The 21,917-nt window shown below is 44.3% G+C and overlaps 1 protein-coding gene across 5 annotated transcripts in view; it reads right to left on the bottom strand.

The window, feature by feature from the left end:
• Positions 1 to 21,917, bottom strand: part of ADRA1A (adrenoceptor alpha 1A) — a 56,726-nt gene that overhangs the window by 30,788 nt on the left and 4,021 nt on the right. For 4 of the 5 annotated variants that reach the window (XM_053270192.1, XM_053270191.1, XM_053270193.1 and 1 more), the window contains exon 2: positions 18,921 to 20,622. In XM_053270192.1, coding sequence (XP_053126167.1) covers positions 18,921 to 19,803 — 883 coding nt within the window. In that variant the 5' untranslated portion in view covers positions 19,804 to 20,622. Of the gene's footprint in view, positions 1 to 17,288; positions 17,569 to 18,920; positions 20,623 to 21,917 lie in introns of those variants that run through there. The other variant, XM_053270196.1, reaches the window with a different exon arrangement.

The following is a 21,917-nucleotide window of genomic DNA, read 5'->3' on the forward strand; positions in this document are numbered from 1 at the left end:
CAGACCTCCCCCGCCACCTCCAACAACTCCCCTGAAGGGGGTAAGTAATTAATTTTAAAAAATAGTTTGTGAACACCCCCCAGTCCGAACCAAACCAGAGGGGTTCGAAGGGGTGCCTGACCGAACTGGCCCGGTCCGAACCGGACCAGCCAGTTCCATGCACTTATCGCTACTGATAGACCTTTCCTCCTCTATAAATTTGTTTATTCACCTTTAAATCTCAGCTAGTAGCTGTTACCACATCTTGATACAATCAGAATTGTAGATTTGGAAGGGACCCTGGAGCTCTTCTAGTTTAACTCTCTGCTCAGTGCAGCCCCCGCTGGAGCATCCCCGAGAGATGGCCATCCAGCCCCTGAAGGAGGATAGGCTTGCTTCAAACTTATGCAAGTAAATGCCACACATAATTGTGGGAAGAAGTAATTGTTCATGTGTCTGGATTCCACTGCTAATCAGATAACCCCAAGTTCTCATATTAGGTCCACCTTCTGAATTCCTACCTGTTCAATGGCACATGAGCCCTGCCAGAAGAAAAAAGGTAGCAACTCTCAGAGAACAGAATTTCATCTTAAACCCACTTGCACTATTCATTCTGTCTATCGTCATCTGCACAAGGTTCTACCTGAATCCATTCAATTTCTGCCTGCATACAACTCTCAGAGGCACGTTGCATCATTGTCCTTTTTCAGTTTTTTTTTTTTTGCGTCACTGATTCAGTGCTTTAGGTGACAAATGCTATGTCTACATAATTTCACCATATCTCTGCACTTCTTATTTCTGGATATGTTGGGGTGTGAGTGAAGAGTTCTCTCTGCCTCCTGTTCATATGATTTTATCTGCCTGAAGAGAAAACAAGTGCTTTCCACTCTTACGATCAATTTAATCTCAAGGTCAGTTCTCATATTATCTTTCTGCAAACATGGGAGTTGCTCATCTCACTGCAGACACGGCGTGGCTATTTAGAAATATGCCATTCTGATTCCTCAATAAGCCTATGCCAAATAAGGTTGCCAGCTCTTGAACAATAGCCTGGGGCTATAGCTTTGTGGTTGAAGACCTGCTTTGGATGTAGAAGGCTCCTGGCTCAATCCTTGGCATCTCTAGATAGTGGTTTGCAAACAGGTTCAACATCAAACGTGTTCGATGTTGAACCGGTTTGGTTCGAACAGTCCGTGTTGAACCAAACCACTCCCTGTTCCGTCTGACTTCGGACTGAACCCCACCAGGGGTTCGCGATCTCCCCTCATTTTTTAATCACTTACCCCCTCCAGGGGACTTCCTCTAGGTGGTGGTAGGGGGTCCGTGGGGGTTCCCCTCCCGCCCTGGCCTCCTTTCCACCCTAACCAGCTGTTCGGCAGAGGCACATTATGCAGGGCCTCCAAAATGGCCACCTTGCTGAAGGTGGAAAGCCTGAATGGGTCTCCATAGTTTCTGCACATCCCTGAATTGACTCCATTGAAAGACATTGTGTGTTTTTGATCTGTGCTAGCTGATTCCACCCAAGTCATCACTCAGGGGCATAGCTAGGGGAAACGGGGCCCGTGTTCACACCTCTCCCCAGCAGGCCGTAGGTCTGATGGAGATAATGAAGAAAATATGAGCATGTGGAGTTGGGGAGCCCTCAGGAGCTGGGGGCCCCAGGTTCTTTGCAGCCATCTGCTCAATTATAGCTACACCCAAGTCATCGCTCAGTGCTATGGCCAGTGAACGAAATGCGTGAATTGTTCTTTTGATAAGCAGGGGCTACCCTGGTTTGCATTTGAATGGTGCTCCACATGTGAGGTCTACATGCGAGCACTTAAGATATTCTTTTTAGGGGATGGGCTACTCTGGGAAGAGCATCTGCATGCCTGCATGCAGAAGGTACCAAATTCCTGCCCTGGCATTTGTAAACAGGACAGAGAGTAACCTGCCAGTAACTTTGGAGAAGCCGCTAAGTTGAGCAGGCCTGCCAGTCTGCTGCCAGGCCTGCTCAACTTAGCCCCCCCACCCCCAGCTGGTTTTGGACTACAACTCCCATGATCTCCAGCCACAGTGGCCAATAGCCAGGGATTATGGGAGTTGTTGGCCAACATCTGCAGGAGGGCCGAGGTTGAGCAGACCTGGTGTAGACAATATTGAGCTATATGAACCAAGGGTCTGACTCACTATATGACAGCTTCCTATGTTCCTTTCTGAGGCACTCTTGAAAGAATGCACTTAGCATGCAGAAGGTTCCTTCCCTGGCATCTCCAGATCGAGCTGAGAAAAAAATCTCGCCTGAAGCTCTGGAGAGCCACTGCCAGTCAGAGCAGACAATACTGAGGCCAGATGGACCAAGGGTCTGACTCTACTGAGTCAGACCCTTGGTCCATCTGGCCTCAGTATTGTCAGTATTATTCAAGACGGCACCTTCCCACAGAGGCGTATCTAGGGAAAATAGCGCCTAGGGCAAGCACTGAAATTGCGCCCCCTGTCCAAACATCTGACACCCATCTTTCAGATAACTTTACCATAATATCAGCTCAAAAATACAAGTCAAGCTTGTTAATCTTTCCATATTTCAAAAACTATTTAGTAATGGATGTAGCCAGACCAAAAAATGCTGGTAAACTACAAATTTCAGTATGCTGGGGCTGATGAAATACCCAAATACTATGTGGAGGTGTACTTGGGAAACTAAACAGAAGTGCCTGTCTAATTCCCTACTATGCATTGTAGATTCACTGTTACATAAGTCTTAAAAATAAATGGAGAATTTGGCTTTCCCCAGACATTCTGAAAATAATTAAAAGATATTCAGAGTAAAACTGTGTCACTGCTTGGAATATATTCTAGTATTTCAGAAAGGCAGTTACTGTAAGATGAGAGAAAGAGAGCAAGAAACTCCCAGTGGGCCTTAATGCTAAGGATTTCACACTGATTCAAAGACAAACTCACCATTAATAGCCATATTATTAAGACATCACATTTAACTCACTTATCACAAGATGCAAAGTAAGAGCAAATGAATACAATCCTAGCTCATAAGCTTCAGCTCAGTATTCACAAGCCCTGATTCTCTGTACATAGTTCCAAACTAAATATGTGTACAGTGACTTATATTATATTATTTTTATTTTTACCTGTAGCCCCTTCGGGGTGCTTCCTAAAGGCTGGGGGGGGGGGGGTCCTGCAAAGATTCCCCCTCCCTGTGCTGGCCTCTAGGGCCATTTGAGCATGTGTCTTGGCCATTGTTTAAAATCTTCATTTTTTTTAATGACCGCTAAAAACAGAGACCATTTGAGCATGTGCAGTGGCCATTTTGTTTTCGGTGACCATTTTAATTTTTTTTTAATTTTATAGAATGGCGCCCCCCTTCAAGTGGCGCCCGGGGCATGTGCCCTGCCTGCCCTACCCTAGATACGCCCCTGCCTTCCCAAGTTCCTATTCTCTTTAATTCGTTTCAGTTTCATTTCAGTTTTATTTCTCATCTGAATTTCACTTCCACTCTGAAAAGCTCAGGAAGGCTCACATGTTCCAGCCTTCCCCAATAACATTCTGAGAGGTTGGTTATGCTGAGAAGCACCAGCCCAAGGTTACCCAGTGAACATCATAGGTGCACAGGGATTTGAACCCTTGTCTCCCTTATCTCAGCCTAATGCTCTAACCACTACATCACACTTGCTTGCAGCTGAAAGTAATCAAATTTGTGATTGAATGATGTACATTACCTCTGCTAAATGAGCAAAGAGGCAGCTTTTAAAAGTGGTTATTCTCTTTATTTAGCAGGGGGAGAGCAACTGGCCCTATCCATCCCCAGCACAACATCCCTCCAGTGGCTGTTGCTGGTGCCTATCTTATGTTTCTTTTTTAGATTGTGAGCCCTTTGAGGACAGGCAGCCTATTTACTTACTTACTTAACATGTTTTTATTCCACCCAAAACATATATCTCTGGGCGGCTTACAACAAAACAAACTAAACGACAACAGAAAATGTTAAAACACCACAACAATTTAAAACTTTAAAACAATGTTAAAACTATTAAAACAGTATTTAATTAAAAGCCTGGATGAACAGCTGCATCTTTAAAAACTGTTTAAAAGTTGTCAGAGATGGGGAGGCTCTTATTTCAGCAGGGAGTGCATTCCAAAGCATCAGGTCAGCAGTGGATTAAACATTTACACTATATGTAAACTGCTTTGGAAACTTTTGTTGAAAAGCAGTGTATAAATATTTGTCGTATCCATATTTGTATTTGTGAACATGTGCAACAGCCTCCATATAACCTCCGAGTCTACCTGCTCTATTAAGATCTGCCTCCAAGGATAATGTGCTGAAGGGCAAGATAAGAATAGCTTAAAAAGGAACAAATAAGCAGCAAATATTTTGTAGAAACTGAATGACAGCCATCCTTCAGGTATAAAAATAATAATAATAAAAACAATAATCCTTCTAGTTAAAAATAACAAAATAACAACAACAAAAAGCCCCAAAGAAAAAAGGCTAGGACTCTTCGTTTTAGACAAGCTTTTTTTTTTTTTTTTGCATTATGCATGCATGCTATTAATGTGAGAGAGAATCTGAAATTAAAACAACAACTGTACATCCAAGTCCATGGATGTTTTACGTTTGTTGTTGCTGCTGACTTACAGAGTGTTGATTTAAATGTAATGTAGGATGCTTTGATTCATTCTAATTTCAAAGTGGGACGAAGAAGGCTGATCAAATCTGATGATCCTACCATCTTCAGTGAGCAAACTTCAGGCTAGCAGAGTCTAGGGTGCACCCCCCCCCCCTTTCAAATCTCTTCCCCAAATTTCTTCTGGGTGGGACAGAAGAAAAGCACTGCAGTGTAATGCCATTTCATCTTCCTTCCTCTGCAGGCCATTGTTGGTAATTGCGGTGGGGTGGGGGTACTGGATGGGATGGGGTGCAGTGGTGACCTTAGAACTAGTCCATTGTCTGCCCAAATCATCCTGTTTCACCTTGCTTCCAAGCAGAACTGGCCCTGAAAATCTAGCCAGTGTGGTGTAGTGTCCTGGACTAGGACCTGAACTAGGACCAGGGAGACCTGAGTTCAAACCCCCATTCAGCCACGAAACATGCTAGGTGACTGTTGGCCAGTCATCTCTCTCTCAACCTGACCTACCTCACAGGGTTGTTGTGAGGATAAACATAACTATTAGCACTGCTTTGGGATCCTCAAAGGAAGAGTGGGAGACAAGTGCAAAAATAAATAAACACACCCACACCCACACACCAGTGTTCTCTCTAATTATTTTTCATCTGTGTGCGGAATGAGTTTTGTTATGGGCAGCAGTATCAAGGCAGTGTGTGTGCACGTGCATTCAGAGTGGGGTCTTCCTGATTCAACCTGAGCGGGATCTAAAATTAACTGAGCGGACATCAGAAAATGTGTGAGCGCGTGTACATGTGCACGCCTTACAGGGAACAGACAGACAGACAGACAGACAGACACACACACTCTGTTTTCTACTAGAAGCCTGAGATCTCTCACCTAGAGCCAGGTGCAAAACAGTAGTTCAGGAAGATGGACATAGAATTAATAAATTTAAAGTAGGGGGTGCCTGTGAGCAAAGCCCAGGAGCTTGTTTTTAGGACCAGAGTTGAGCTCTCACAGTCCTTTTGCACAAAAATCCACTCCTGGTTTCCCCTGAAGTTTTCTTTTTGTTTTGTTTTTTTTAAATTTCAGCAATCTATATTTTCAAAAGGCTTTTGATGTTGCCATTATTAAACTGGTAGTCGGAAACTCTTGCCAATCTACTGCAAATCACCCAGAGATCTAGCAGTAGATTCCAACAGACATTGATGTCATTCTCATGACCAGCCCTACCAGGTAGGGCATTACTAGCCCGGGTCGGGCTGGTTGTGAGAACTGCCAAGATCAGGACCCATTCCATTGCTCTTCCGCCGGGTAGCTTGGGTTTTAACTTGGGTTAAAAATAGCCACCTAATGGCGCAGGGGGGAAGTCACGTGCCTAGGGAGCAAGAGGTTGCTGGTTCGAATCCCCGCTGCTATGTTTCCTAGACTATGGGAAACACCTATATCGGGCAGCAGTGATATAGGAAGATGCTGAAAGGCATCATCTCATATACTGCACGGGAGATGGCCATGGTATTCTACCTCCTGTATTCTACCAAAGAAAACCACATGGCCTCGTGGTCGCCAGAAGTCGACACTGACTCGACGGCACAACTTTAGCTTTAGAAGTGAGGTAGGAAGGCACGCACATGCCCTCTTACCCCACTAACATGTGCCCTCTACCCTGCTAAGTGAACAAAGAGACACCTTGTAAGGTCATGATTCTCTTATGTTTAGCAGGGGGAGAACAACTGGCCCTATGCAATCCCAGCACAGCATCCCTCCACTGGTATCTGCTTTACGTTTCTTTGTAGATTGTGAGTGAGCCCTTTGGGGACAGGAGACCACCTTATTTATGTATTATTTATTTTTCTATGTAAACCGCTTTGTGAACTTTGGTGGAGGAGCGGTATATAAGTATTCGTAGCAGTAGCAGTAGTACCCCACCACCCGGTCATGTAGGCACATTGGCTGCCAGAAGTTCCATTCGGGCTGCCGGCAGCCATTACTATCATAGAGGCTGGGGGAAGAAGTGGCCCAGCCTCAGGAATTTCAGAAATGCATTGTGCTGCTTCCGCAGTGCATTGTGGGATTCCTGGAGGCTGGGCTTTGCTCCCCTGGCCCCTTGAGTGCAAGCTGCTTGCTGCAGTGTGGATTGTTTCTGGGTCCAAGTCAAGGTGCTGGTTTTGACCTTCAGGGTTTGGGCCTGGGATACCTGAGAGGCTGCCTGTTCCCAAGGGTTGCTGCCCGCCTGATGAGGTCATCTGAGGGGGCTCTGCTCCGGGTGTCAACATTGAGGGAGGCTCGGCTGTCGTGCACACGGGACAGGGCCTTCTCTGTTGCTGCCCACAGACTCTGGAATTCTCCTGGCTATTTGCTCCTCGTTCTCCATCATAGTTCCTAGAAAGCGTGTGAAATCTTGGCGTTTTACCCAGGCTTTTATATGATTGTCTCTGCTGCTGCTTCTTTATGTTTTGTATGGTTATCTTATGCTTGTTTTAAAAACTTTTTTGTCAGATCTATGTTTTTATATTTTAGCTTAATATTTTAATTGTGAAATTGGGATTGTTTTAATGAAAGGTGGTATACAAATTCAACAATCAATCAATCAATCAATCAATCAATCATAAAATAAAATAAAATAAAATAAAATGGTGTGAGTGGTGTGGCTAGCCAGGAATGGCATTCATGTAGGGGGAAGGTAGGTATGATCCTGCCCAAAGCCCAAGCGATCATGTGAACGACCCTTCTTCTGCTGCTGGAATAGATCTATGCTGGCTGGAAACATACTTTGTGGTCCTAGAATTTGGAACCACCATTAATTTAATGAGAAATTTGAGAGCTGAGCTGGTGATACTTAGGACCAGGGCCAGCTCAAGTGCTGGCCATGCCCATGTGCCACTAGCCACATCAGGGGGCCTGGCCAGCATTGAGGCACGGATATGTAGCCCGTTGGCAACACTTAGGTGATGAACACTTCACTAGCCAGCTGGGTGGCTTTGAGCGAGAGAGAAAGAAGCCATCCAGTTGGCTAGTGAAGTGGTAGCCAGCTGGGAGATGCCGATGGGCTGCCCATCCATGCCTTAGTGGACAGTCCTGCCCTGTGGTGAGAGCTTGCACCAAAGGGAGGCATCTTAATGTTTGTGACACGACTCCTATCATTTTTGTTTTCCAAATGAATACCATCATAAATCTTAATGGAAGCCCATGCAAGAATTATTGGCGTCCAGATGCATCCAAGCACGTAGGCAGATGTGGAGAATTCCAGAAACAGTATTACTAGGAGCAGACCAATAACAACATGGCTATACGACATACCAACATCTGTTCGTCATGGCTGCTTCCCAAGGAATCTTGGGAACTTTTATTCATCTTTATATAGATGAATAAAAATGTTATTCATCTTTATTTAGAAAATTTTATTCATCTTTATATAGAAAATAAAAATTTTATTCATCTCTATATAGGGTAGGAGAGGGGATTTCTCTGCATTTTTCAAACCCGTCTGGTTCTAGGAGCTCAGAAAGCAATCACTGATTAAAAGCGTGTGACATTTTAATTAGATGTGCTAACAGTTTTAAACCTCTGAAGAAGACAATCCGGTCTGATTTTTGTGTAAGAACAGAGGATTACCTCTACAACTCCCATAATCCCTAGCCAAAGGCCACTGCTCCTTGGGATTCTGGGAGTTGTAGTCAACAACATCTGGGAATCCCTCTTAGAGGGAACACTGATTACCTCTATCATTCTTTCCCACTAAGATATCAGGAAACAATGAGCTGGGGTTCCACATTGCATTGGAAGCGTGGAAGGTGGTGGTGGTGTGTAGTGGGAATAAGAAGAAAAATGAGGAGGACCCTGCTCTAAGTAACAGCTGCTGTACAATGGATTTTCCATAGTTGCCTGGCATGAAGGCAGCTGGGCAGTTATATGGTAGTGTAAAAACTATTGAAGGAAGAGCTGGCATAATAATGGATCACCACCCTTCCCAACTCTATCTGGGATTTGGTTGGTAGCCTTCTTTGTCTGGGTTCTGCCCATGGGCCACCAACTGCTGTCCCTACCCCCAAGACATAATACAAGACAGTTCATATGATAAACATTGGGGTAGGATAAGCCACATACCCTAAGTCAGGATCCAGGCACACTCCTGATTTGGGATCGTGTGTTAGATAGCAACAATATCAGAGGCAGGGAGCTTGATTGTCAGCCAAGCTCCAGCTGGGTAGGATGAATGCACCCTACCCAGATTCCATCCCCAGCTTCTGAAGAAGGTAGGCAGGAAAATCATCCTACCCAACTGGGGCTTGACTGATGGTCAAACCCACTATCTCTGACCTTGTTTTTAGCCAACACACCATTGAAAACCAGGAGTGTGCCTGGATCCTGGCTTAGGGTAAGGGGCTTGCGGTAGGAGCCTTAGGGTAGGATCTTGACTTAGGGTAGTAGGCTTTGGATAGGATCCTGACTTAGGGTTGGAGGCTTAGGGTAGGATCTCCTGACAGGGTAAGAGGCTTGGGTTGGTATCCTGACAGGGTAGGAGGCTTTGGGTAGGATCCTGATTTAAGGTAGGCAGCTTAGTGTGGGATACTGACAGGGTAGGAGACTTAGGGTAGGATCCTGAATTAGGGTAGGAGGCTTTGGGTAGGATTCTGAATTAGGGTAGGAAGCTTCTCCTACCTGAATGTCAACCATGTGAACTGCCCTTACAGAAATTTGCCTTGTGCATAGGCCATGGCTCCTGTACAAACCTTACATGTGGAAGGTCCCAGGTTCTATTCCTGACATCTCCCGTTCAAATGATCTCATGTAGCAGCTTTGCGAAAGGCTTCTGCTTGCGATCTGCTGCCAGTGAGGGGAGAAATTACTGCATTAAATGAGCCACATTCTAAGCTGTGTTGCCTATTGCCTATGAGGCAGGTGTAGCCTATGCCCATCCACAAGCATCTCTTTACTCCAGAATTGTCTAACAGAAAGGAAGGAAGAGAGATGGAAGGGAAATGTGAATGGGTTAAAAAGAAAGGGACAGACAGGGGAAGAGGGAAACTAAGGAGGGAGGGAGGGAAGGAAGGAAGGAGGGAGGGAAGGAGAGAGGGAGGGAGGGAGGGAGGGAGGTTAGGAAGGAAGGAAGGAAGGAGGGAGGGAGGGAAGGAAGGAAGGAAGGCGGGAAAGAAGGAGGGAGGGAGGGAAGAAGGGAAGGCAGGAGTGAGGGAGGGAAGGAAGGAAGGAGGGAAGGAAAGGGAGGGAGGGAAGGAAGGAGAGGGAGGGAGGGAGGGATTGAAGGAGGGAAAGAAGGACGGAGGGAAGGAAGGGAGGGAGAGAGGGAGGTAAGGAAGCAAGGAAGGAAATGAAAAAGACAGAAATTGTTCTTGGCCCTATCTGGGTAGGACAGGGCAAGCCCAGATAGGGCTGGTCATCTGCAGCCCTGGGATCACTCCTGAATCCCCTGCTTTTCCCCTGGGTAGCCCTGATTGGCAACCCAAGCTTAGTGAGGTAGGAGGACAAGTGCACACCTTCTACCTGCACTGCTGGCAGCTGCTCCTGGTCCTCTGACAGCCATTTTGATCATAGAGCTGGTGGGAAGGAGTGGCCAGGCAGTGCGGTGCATTGTGAAATACCTGGTGGTGGCCCCAGCTTTCTTCTCCCCCCTCCCAGTCGCTGCTGGGCTCGTGTGGTCGCACAGGCAGTGGAGCCCAATGGAGGCTCCAATGATGTGGGAGGGAGCAGATAGGTTCCTGCCTCCCCTCCAGCTGACACCCCCCTGCCGCTCCGGTTTGGTCATTATAACAACCTCAAAGACAGAGAGGAAGCAAGAAAAATGAAGGTGCCTTAGAAACAGCGCACGAGAGAAAGGGATGGCTCTAATATACTTTTTGTATAGGTTATGAAGATTGAAAGGAAACAATGGACGACATCCGAATGATGCGCTTGTGCACGGACATTGCAAGGCTGCCGCGCCAGCTATGTACCCTCAGGCTGGAGCTTGTGTTCCAGACGAACGTTGTGCTTGCACAAGTGTGCTTGTGCTTGCACAACCGATGGCATGTTTTGTATATTTTAAAGGGAAATTTTGAGCCATAGCACAAGAGCTCAATAGCACCATTCTGAAAAACACCGTTTTTAGCCCAGCAAGGAATGCTGGTTTTGTGGTCGCAAGCATGAATTGTCCCATTGCTAAGCAGATGTCTGCCCTGGTTAGAATTTGGAGGGGTGGCTGCATGAGAGTGCTGTCTGCGAGAAGATAATATTCCCCCTAGGGAATGGGGCCATTGCTCAGTGGTAAAGCAGTGATTTGCATGTATAAAGTCCTAGGCTCAGTCTCTGGAAACATCTTCAGATAGGGCTGGGAGAGACTCCTGCTTGAAACTTTGGAGAAGCCACTGCCAGTCAATGCAGTAGACAACACTGAGCTAGATGGACCAATGGTCTCACTCTGTATTAGGCAGCTTCCTACATTCCTATATTCCTAGTGTAACTTTGTTATGCAAACACACTGTTAATCAGGATGTTGACGAGTATTCACTTCTGTTTCCCCATTCTTCACTTTTTTATTCTCTATTGCTAGAAACAACCTACTTTCTTATTAAATTCTTTAGGCTCAACTGCACACCCACACCCACACACACGATTTTGCTGCACAGAGGGCTTATTGACTGATTGATTGATTGCACAGCATGAAATATGCCCAGCTGCATGATGGACCAACAGACTGGATTCAGTATAAGGCAGTTTCATATGTTGGTACGTTTTGCATCTTATTCATTCAAGGCCCATTCAGAAGAAATGCTGACCCTCTCAAGATGTTGGGTAAAAAGCATCTTGACCAGTGTTCCCTCTAACAGGGATTCCCAGCTGTTCTTGACTACAACTCCCAGAATCCCCAGCTGCAACGGCTTTTGCTTGGGGATTATGGGAGTTGTTAACAACATCTGGGAATCCCCTGTTAGAGGGAACACTGATTTCGACTAGGCTTTACCATGTCAAAAAGCAATGGAAATGTCTGGCCTCAGTCTTATGAAAGGACTAGCATTTGTTTAACTCCTAGGTTGCTATGCATACGGCAGCTATTTAAAAAATGCAGTGCCAGGACATTCTGGACCCTTTTCCAAATTCCATTTGACTCATTTCACAACAGGACTGCAAATATCAGCACAGTGGGGGAACAGTGTCATGATCCAGCCAAAGTGAAACATAAGGACATAGGATGCTGTTTTATGTCATGTCAGACCATTGGCCCATCTAGATCAGGGATTCTCAACGTTGGGCCCTCAGATGTTATTGGACTTCAGCTCCCATAATCCCCAGCCAAAGGTCACTGGGGCTGGGGATTATGGGAGTTGAAGTCCAGTAACATCTGGGGATCCAACGTTGAGAATCCCTGATCTAGATTAATATTGTCTACTGTCAGTTCAACAGAGCCCACCTGGTGCCTCAGTGTGAAGCTGACAGAAAGCACCTCTGGTCACTGCCTCAACCTGAGACACCAAGGAGAGGTTTGGATCCAGAGGCACTCCCAGACTGCATTCCTGTTCCTTCTGGGGAAGTGTGACTCCATCCAGAACCAGCAGATCAAAATAGTCTCTGGAGCTTCAACAAAGCACAAAAAGTACCTCCATCTTATTTGGATTGTCTGTTTGTTATCCCTCATCCAGCCCATCACCACCTCCAGGCAGGCATTTAAGGAGGTTATGCCTTCTCCTGATGATGCTGACATTGAGAAATAGATTTGGGTGTCATCAGCATACTGATAACACCCTGCACCAAATCTCATGATATCTGACAATCTCTCCCAGTGGTTATATGTGTGAATAAAGCTTGTAAGGTTTCATCTGAGATCTCAGCATGCAGACAGGTTGGTATAAATAAAGGTATCCTGGTCCCAAACTGCATAGGGCTTTAAAAATATGGAATAGGGAGCAAACTGTAGCATAATATCTCTAGTGGTCAGTAGGATTATTACAACCTAAGTGATTTTAGTTGCTGAATGACTGTCACTTTTATTTAATTAGAAGTATACAACTTCATAACAATGAGTACCATGCTGTGGTTAGCTTGTTGGTTGCTTCAACATGTACCCATGGTTTGTAATGAGGTAGATCAACATAATCAACTTGTGGAATTCTCTGCCACAAAATGTGATGACAGCCGACAACCTGGATGGCTTGAAGAGAGGTTTGGATAACTTCATGGAGGAGAGGTCTATCAACGGCTTCTAGTCGGAGGGCGATAGGCCACCTCCAGCCTCAGAGGAAGGATGACTCTGAGTGCCAGTTGCAGGGGAGTAACAGCAGGAGAGAGGGCATCCCCTCAACTCCTGCCTGTAGGCTTCCAGCGGCATCTGGTAGGCCACTGTGTGAAACAGGATGCTGGACTAGATGGGCCTTGGGCCTGATCCAGCAGGGCTGTTCTTATGTTCATAATGCAGATTTCACTGCATTTGCATGCCTGTTGAATTCAAATTCTTTACTAGGAAAGGGACAAAAACTGGCTCTGAAAGACTAATGATGTGATTCTAAAATAACACAGTAGTTGTGCAAATATGTGGATGCACACTGTGGGCAGCTGCCCTTATAAGGGATCAAAGATGTGAGGTCAGTTTCAAAATGGGGAAGATTTCTTAAATCTCAGCCCAACAACTCTACGACATCAGCTTTCAGACAATCTCCACATTTGCAGATGGGGGGGGAATTCTCTCTCTCTCTCTCTCTCTCTCTCTCTCTCTCTCTCTCTCTCTCTCTCTCTCTCATCCTTTTTGGGTATGTTTGTGACTTCTTGGCAACCAACATTCCAACATCATGACATCCATGGCATAAGGAGCTAGTTTTTCCAGGACTTTACCTTCGGTAGAGTATAACAAACGATGCCCTTAAGCCATTTATCAGGTCACTCTACAGAGAGAATGAAATGTGATTATGGAACATGGATTCAATAGCTAAATACTCCCCTTTGGAAACTTCCTGGCTCATTTAAATGAAAAACGAGAACTGAAAGTTAGCTTTCTTTCAGAAAAGTCTCTTTACAAACTGATTTACACCAATTACCAAACCTCCTTCTGGCTATATCACACACATAATTGTCAGCAGCCATCACATCAGTTTACTGGTGGTCAGTGAAAATAATTGGACACAATTCCAATTGGAATGTTTTATAGAACAACCCTTTGGATCATGTCCAAGTATGTGATATTTTTTTGTTAATGAATGCAGTTCTTTTGGTGATAAACCATTTTACACATGAACATTTTCAAATTTGATAAATGCAGAGGCGTAACTATGGGGGGGCAGGGGGGGCACGTGCCCCGGGCGCCATCTTTTCTGGTCACGTGGGGGGCGCTGCCATGACCAATTAAAAAAAATTTTTTTTAATTTTTTGTTAATACAAATGTTTCCTGCTCAGTGCAGCAGCGCTGCAGCAGTCAAGGGAGCATGTCAGTGCCCCCTTCCTCACGAGCGGTCCCTTCCACGCTGCCTGCGCCCCCCCCCATTGCTTTGCTGGTGCCTGGCGGCCAGTCAGTGGCCTGGCTTGGCGGCGGGCGCTTGTGAGGAAAAACCTAAGTATAATGTAGTATGTTGGGGTGGCGGGGGGGGCACGGTGGGGGGCGCCATTTCAGTGCTTGCCCCGGGCGCCGTTTTCCCTAGTTACGCCTCTGGATAAATGTAATGAAATTAGACTTTAGGAACAAACATTTGGATGCAGTGCTAAATAGGTAAATATTATTTTATCTTTTCCAGTATTTTTTCATGCTGACAAATGGATTAGCATTGGCTTGTATATTACTTCCTATCACTTTTTGATTGACTTCTGTTTTTTATTTGCCTTACATGTTTTTATTTGCCTTACATGAGCCCCTGGTGGCGCAGTGGTAAAAACTGCCGCCCTGTCACCAGAAGGTTACAAGTTCGATCCTGACCAGGGGCTCAAGGTTGACTCAGCCTTCCATCCTTCCGAGGTTGGTAAAATGAGTACCCAGAATGTTGGGGGCAATATGCTAAATCATTGTAAACCGCTTAGAGAGCTCCGGCTATAGAGCGGTATATAAATGTAAGTGCTATTGCTATTGCTAAGTGCTATGTTAAAGAAACAATCATTTTAAGAAAATTAATCCTGGGTCACGATTGTCAATGCAGAAGCAGCCCAGTTGATAATGAAGATCCTGTGTTACAAAAGAAATACAGTAATTCTTTATTTTATTCTACTGGATGTTCCTATAATTCATATTTGTGATTATAAAACTGCTGAAGAATTCAGTGGGTCTGATGTAAGTAATAGTTTTAAGATTAGCCTAATTGTGTCTTTGTATATAAGAATACAAAGATTTTGGAAGAACAGACAGTTGTATCTAGATGAGTTATACATTTTCAGAGGGGAGCTTAAAGATGAAGGAGAAGATGCAATGGACAGAAATGAACAGAAGAGCAACTGTAGAATAAATTTTCTGGAGGTGACAAACAACTGGATATTAATTACAAGTAACAAATAATTTGTAAAGTGCTTATGTGCCCTCTTAATTTAAAACGTACTGCTAAATTACTCACTGATGAAGTGTACCTAAGTGCTAAATTATGGCTATCATCATATTCAGCATAGTGGCATTGTACACAAAGAAGATGAGACACAGGTCAGTAAAAAAATCAACATCTTTGCCAAAAAACCCCCCACCAAACCCATTTAACATCTCTTTTAAATTAATTGAGTTTGACCACTTGAGAGCAGCCTTGTTAAATCCTTCTTTGCATTTATATAGCCCAAAATAACATCCCGACATTTCAAAGCTGTTTAATTCCCCCCACCCCACCCTCCATACCTAAAGGTTTAGTTTGCTGGCAATTCAAATCCTTAACTAGTTTGAACTAGAACTAATCTAATATCTGGGATTTGTAAATTACACTTCATTCATAATATTTCCTAAATAGAAAAAAACCCTACATACTACTTGCCCTAAAATTACTTTTATGGAGATCATATTTGGTATGTTAACTGACATACTAAAATGCAAGACATAGTTATTCATCCAATCCTTTAACTAGATCTGCAGAACTCTGGATTTGTTTTAAACTGTCTTAATGTTTTAATTCCTGTTTTATTTTGTGTTATACTTGTAACCCGACTAGAGACAAAATACAAATATACTAAATGAATAAATATACTAAATTTAGGCAGTATACAAATATACTAAATGAATAAATAAACCTCTTTTTTTAAAAAAAAGAAAAGAAAAAGGAATAGCCTTTGTTCGGTTTGTTTATAAAAATTTCTACTGATTTTATTTTACTGATTATACTAATGGGAATAGTAAGTAAGTAAAACTTTATTTTGGTCATAGACCAGCAGCTAATGGGAATAGTCTGTGATGATTGCTCAACATACCTAAAGTGCTCCCATGTATTAAAACAAACTTAAGGTGCTTCCATGTACAACAGACTGGATTTATCTTACTTGCCTTACCGATTTCTCTTTTTAAAGCTATATACGAGATAACTCAAAGTCTATTTACCTCACAGAGTGTTCAGATACAAAGAGACATTGCTTTAAGCATTCATTTGAAAATCAAAATGATTTTCAAGAAAACAGCACCACTCGCTTGTATGGCTCTTTCAAATGATGCAATCATAGTTAGATTTTTTTTTCTTACATCCAAAGGAAAAGTAAAGTGATTGCCATTTCAAATAGCACCCTAGCTGTAAAGATATATACCCTGAAATAGTGAGGAGTGATCCATGTACTGAAACAGAAACAAAGAAATCTGTTCTACTCCAGCATTCCTGGCTGTAAACACAGCTTTAGCGCCAATCTATAGACAAATGAATGCAGGAGAAAATCTTATGTCAGGTCTGGGGATGAACTCAGTTGATATATTTTCTCCTGCCTCTGTCCAGGTGAACTCAGAAGAGGGGTACTTTCGCCACACACACACACACACAACTTTGCCAGTAATCTGCATCTACAAGTGAGACTCCTTTCACCGATCCCAACATCGGAGCCATTCACAGATATCAACATTGGAACCAGAAGGCAGCCAACTGAAAGCCCATACACACACACACACACACACACACACGTATGTATCATTTTACATCATCCAGTGAACCAGTTTTTATTTTATCAAAGCCTCAGGTTTAATATCACCTCATGTTTCATCCAAACTCATTGGAGTCCCTTCACACATTCAGCCACGAGCACGGAGTGTAAAGCAATCAACTTCTTAATGTATGACTGGCAGGTCTGAAAACTGAGTTACATCCACGTAATGTCTTTGGGGATCAGTAGCTGACATTCACATGTAACGTGGAACCGTGGGTCCAACAGAGCCACGGTTCCACTCCCCCTGCTCTCCTGTCCACATTTGCATGTAGCAGACAGGAGGCTCTCGGCAGTCAGGGAGACTGCAGAGAAGAGGGGGAACTGGCTGTGTGGGCTTCCTTCTTGACTGAAGGACAGCCCTGGCAGCCATAGTCAGAGTGAGGGAGGATCTTCCTCCTGCAACACCAGCTGCAGCAGAGTGGGACTGTGGTACAGCATTCGCACATAATGCTGACACCACCAAACCAAAGTCTGGGGTAGTGAAACCCACTACAAACTAAAGGTATAAATCAGAGTCTCGGGACAGAAACCACGAGTAGATTTTTGGTCCTAATTATGGTTACATGCATTCAGACAATCAAAAATTTCAACCGGAGGCCCCTTCAACTCCAATTTTGTGTTAATGAAGCCACCGACTAAATTACTCAATAATTTTATTGAATACTATAAAGCTAGGACTTAGGATTACCAAATTTCAATCAGACTTCCTCTAGTAAATTTAGTCCGTATGTCAGCCACAGTGTTTGATACATACCGACTGAAGGGTCACATATAAATATATGGTAGTTAACCATTTTGAGTGAAAGCTCAAACTCCCATAGCTTCCAACAACACGAACAGAAAACTGACAAGATTTCGTTTTAATGACTGATCCAGAAACTGCTGTTCTTCGGACCTGAAATTATCGAGAGAGTTCACTCCTCTGTAGGCACCAGAATAATGAAATCAATAAAGAAGTCTGAGAGCAATCAATGAAATGTACAGCGTAAATTTGTTTTTGAAATTTGTGTTCTGAATGCTCACTCAGACAGAAATCCTACGGTGTTCTTTGGGGTCTGCTTTCCATAAATATGCATAGAATCGTATCTTTTTTCCTGAGAGTCAAAAATGACATCATGATGCCAGCCAGCCATCTTCATTTAATGATGTGTCTGTGGCATTCATATATCAAGTAGGGCATGGGGCTGTAGCTCACTGGTAGAGCATCTACTTTGCATGCAGAAAACCCAGGTTCAGTCCCTGGCAGCTTCTCCAGGTAAGACTAGAAAAGGCCTTACCTGAAACCTTAAAAGCTGCTGCCAGTCAGTGTGGACAGTACTGAGCAAGATGGACCTATGGACTGACTCAGTATAAGGCAGCTTTATATGTTCTTATAGGGATGAGGACATCGTTCAGAGCATCTGCTTTGCATGCAGGAGGTCCCAGGTTCAATCCCTGGCATTTCCAGGTAGGGCTGGGAGAGACTCCTGCCTGGAACCTTGGAGAGCTTCTACCAGTCAGCATAGACAATACTGAGCTAATTGGACCCATGGTCTGACTCGGTATAAGGCAGTTTCCTATGTACCTATGAGTATGGTCTGATTTTAACAGCAGGAAGGGTGCACAGGGAAGTCAAGTTGGACCCTCCTCCTCCCACGCCATACCTCCCAGTGTTGGTTGCCCAAATCAATTTTTCATCTGGCCAGTTTGATCCTGACTGTCAGATAGAAAAGCATCCAGGATGACGGATTTCAAGCAAGGTAAAGTGGATGAGGGTTCAATTCCCCTTTCCTCCTTCCAAATCAGCCCCTGCATACCTCCGTGTATATATCACAGTCACTGTCATGTCTGGTTTGATCCTCAATTAGTTCCCTGCCTAGTACCTACAGTACATTACTAAAGAACACTGAGTGACCTCCCCTTTTACATCAGCTGAAGATCTGAACCAAATCCATTTTTCATCTGGTCAGTTCTGATACTGACTGTCAGACAGAAAAGTGTCCAGGGTGATGGATTTCAGGCAAGGTATGGTGGATGGGGGTTCAGTCTCCCTTTCCTATGGGCCCCTTCCAAATCAGCCCTTGCAAAGCTCACAGCTGTATACATCACAGTCACTGTCATGTCTGGTTTGATCCTCAGTTAGTTCCCTGCCTAGTACCTAAAACACATAACTAAAGAACATTGAATGACCTCTCCACTGACGTCAGCTGAAGATCTGATCCAGAATTTGGGCTATTTATGTAAACACCAGGATGGCACAAACCCATCCCATCCAAATGCATTTACTTTACTTACCAATAGGCATAATTAAAAAGAAAGGGAGCCAGCAGAGGATGAAGCATCCCACAACTATCCCAAGGCTCTTGGCTGCTTTCTTCTCCCTGGAGAACTTCAAGAGCCTCACGGAGAAATTGGATTTGTTCTTAGTGCTGGATGTAATTCCACTGTTTTCTGTGTTTTTGCAATGTATGCGAAGGGTCACTTCTTCCGAATGGGACTTCTCAGTCTTGAGACCACAGGAAAGTCCTTTACTTTCCCTTCGGGCCACTATGTATACTCGGCAGTACATCACTAATATGATGATCAAGGGGATGTAGAAGGAACCAAGTGCAGAGAACAACACGTAAGCACGGTCTGTGTTGATATTGCAAACCTTTTCATCCTCTGGAGGTGGGGGCCTCCAGCCAAAGAGGGGTCCAATGGATATAACAAGAGACAGTGCCCAGACACACAACAGAGTGAGGAGACCCCTCTTTTCTGTCACGATGGCTGGATACCGTAATGGGTAGCTCACCCCAATGTATCGGTCTATCGAGATGACACAAAGACTCATGATGGAAGCTGTGCAGCACAGAACGTCGACAGCTGCCCAGATGTTGCAGAAGATCCTCCCAAAAACCCAGTAGCCCAAAATCTCAAAGATAGCAGAGAAAGGGAGAACGGTGGAAGTCAAGAGGAGGTCAGCCACAGCCAAGTTGATAATATAGTAGTGGGTGACGCTCTGCAGGTGCTTGTGGCAGGCTACTGAAAGAATAACCAGAATGTTGCCCAGGACCCCAAAAACAATCAACCCCCCAAAGATCACCCCTAATAATATAGCCTTAGAAATATTCACTGTCTCCACAGGCTGGGTGCCATTTAACCAGTCAGAGATATTGCCAGAGCTCATTCCCATCATCGACGCTGGTTAATGTTCATCTAATGTCTTTCTGCTTCACTCTGCCCTTTCCTTGAAAGAGCGGAGCTCAAATATTTGATAGTGTTGCAAGAAACTTTAGTTCCACATTGTTGAAAAAACAAACTGGAAATCTGAACCTTGTTTTACAAATGCAGAGGCAGGGAAGCCTACACTGGGACGCATATTTGAAAAACTGCATGTCTTTCTTGGCATCTATTCCAATTAGATATATTCTTCATTTAATATACATTGCCATCTAGATTTTCAAGGCCATCTTCAGGACATTGTCATTGTCATTGTCTTTCTCCATACTTAGCTTGATGATGTTAGATGCTAGAATATTAAATAATCAGCCCAAGATTGATTTCCTGGTTTCTGTTGGATTTTCATAGAAACAGCCATCAAACCACAGAACGTTTTGGGCTGCTAAGTGAGGGGGGAGTTTGGATTCATAGAAAGGTCATTGACATCCAAAATTGTGTTTATTTAAATCTCTCTCACTGGGAAGTTGGGTCACAAATGCCATGAATACGTTCTTTGCACAAATGGATTCATTTGTGTCCTTTTCATTCCTGGCACTTTGGAGAGGTAGAATGACAAGAAGCTGTAAGGATGGTGCTTCAGTTCACTCTGTTATAGTCCTCAGCGACAGACTTCATGATCTTGAGATATATAGAGCAAAGTTGCTGAAGCCGTGAGAACCTCAGGGTCGTGCCAATTGGCCCTAGGATGTGAAATTATTAACAAATGTTGGTCACAGCCTTGAAAGAGGCCTGAGGAAGGTACTTCTGCATCTGTGCTCTTTGCTGGACAGATTTCCTAAAGAAGACAAAAAGAGAGCTATATTACTCGAGTTTGTAGTTTCCTGAAGGCAGAGGTTTTCTAAAACCCAGGAATCAGGGACATAGGTAGGGGAGAGGGGCCCCGCGTTTGCCCCTCTCCTAGGGTTGCCATATTCTGACTTTCCAAATCCGGGTGCCTAATTTGCATATTATGTAAATTGGCTTGAACATCATTTTTGAGCAGCTTAGTGACGGCACGTTTTGTTTCATTACTCTGCTACTACAAGAGCTAGAGCTTAGCTTTTTTAATTTTTTAATTTTATTTTAATTAAAGCTGAAATCTGGGCAAATCTGGGTGGGCTAAGCAATTTGGGTGAGATGCTTAAAATCCAGGTGAAACCCGGAATTCCAGAGGGGGGGGACATGGCAACTCGGAGGCCTGTCCCTGGCGACCTTTCGGAGTGAGGGAGACAATGAAGAAAATAGGGAGGGCTGGAGCTGGGGGTCACTCAGGAGCTGGGGGCCCCCCGGTTCTTGGAACCTATTTCCTCAATTATATTTACACCCCTGCCAGGAATCCATTTGACTAACCTTTTCTGATCATCTGCAGTATCCACTGCTGCTTATTAGAATAGTGTTTGTTTATTATAATAATCACTAGGGCTTTTCTCTGAACCAGGAATAGGGGAGGTGAAGCCACCTCATATGGGAGTCATGTGCTCTCCCCCAAATGGCCATCATGAGAACTCTACAAGCAAGGTAGGATGAGGGGAAAATACTCTCCTGTGAGCTGGAATGGAGGCAGGCAGCAACAGTGAGCCCAGAACTTGTACTCAACTCCAGAGTGATGGTGGAGAGAAAGAACTCCCCATTCCTCCAGATTATCATTTCCCCTTTCTCATATCTTGCTTGCAGAATGATGGCTCCCAAAGTAGGGCTGGGGGCTTCTCCTACCCCATTCCCAGTTGAGAGAACAAGCCCACCGTCTCTCTACTCCACGGAGCCAATGCCCACACTGCTTTTCAAATTGCAAAGCTCCCCAACCCCAGGCAATATAAAAGTGTTGCTGACTGTCTAATGATTTTGCCTTCCGCCTCAACACAAGGAGGACAGTGCTGCATTTCCCAGAAGGAGCCTTCTTTTTTATGCCTGTCTGATCCATCTGTTGAAGGCAGAAGAGCATGTGACTCTATCTTGTGAACAAATCTATGGGCATTTCCACACTGGGGGACCTAAAGTAGTTTGTAAGTCAAGAATGGCAATTTGAATGGCACATTTCCATCTTCCATTTCCTGTCCCACATGAAAAAGGAGCTCATATTCACATAAAGAG

This window comes from Hemicordylus capensis, chromosome 8 (assembly GCF_027244095.1).
Source record: "Hemicordylus capensis ecotype Gifberg chromosome 8, rHemCap1.1.pri, whole genome shotgun sequence".
Classification (NCBI taxonomy): Eukaryota; Metazoa; Chordata; class Lepidosauria; order Squamata; family Cordylidae; genus Hemicordylus; species Hemicordylus capensis.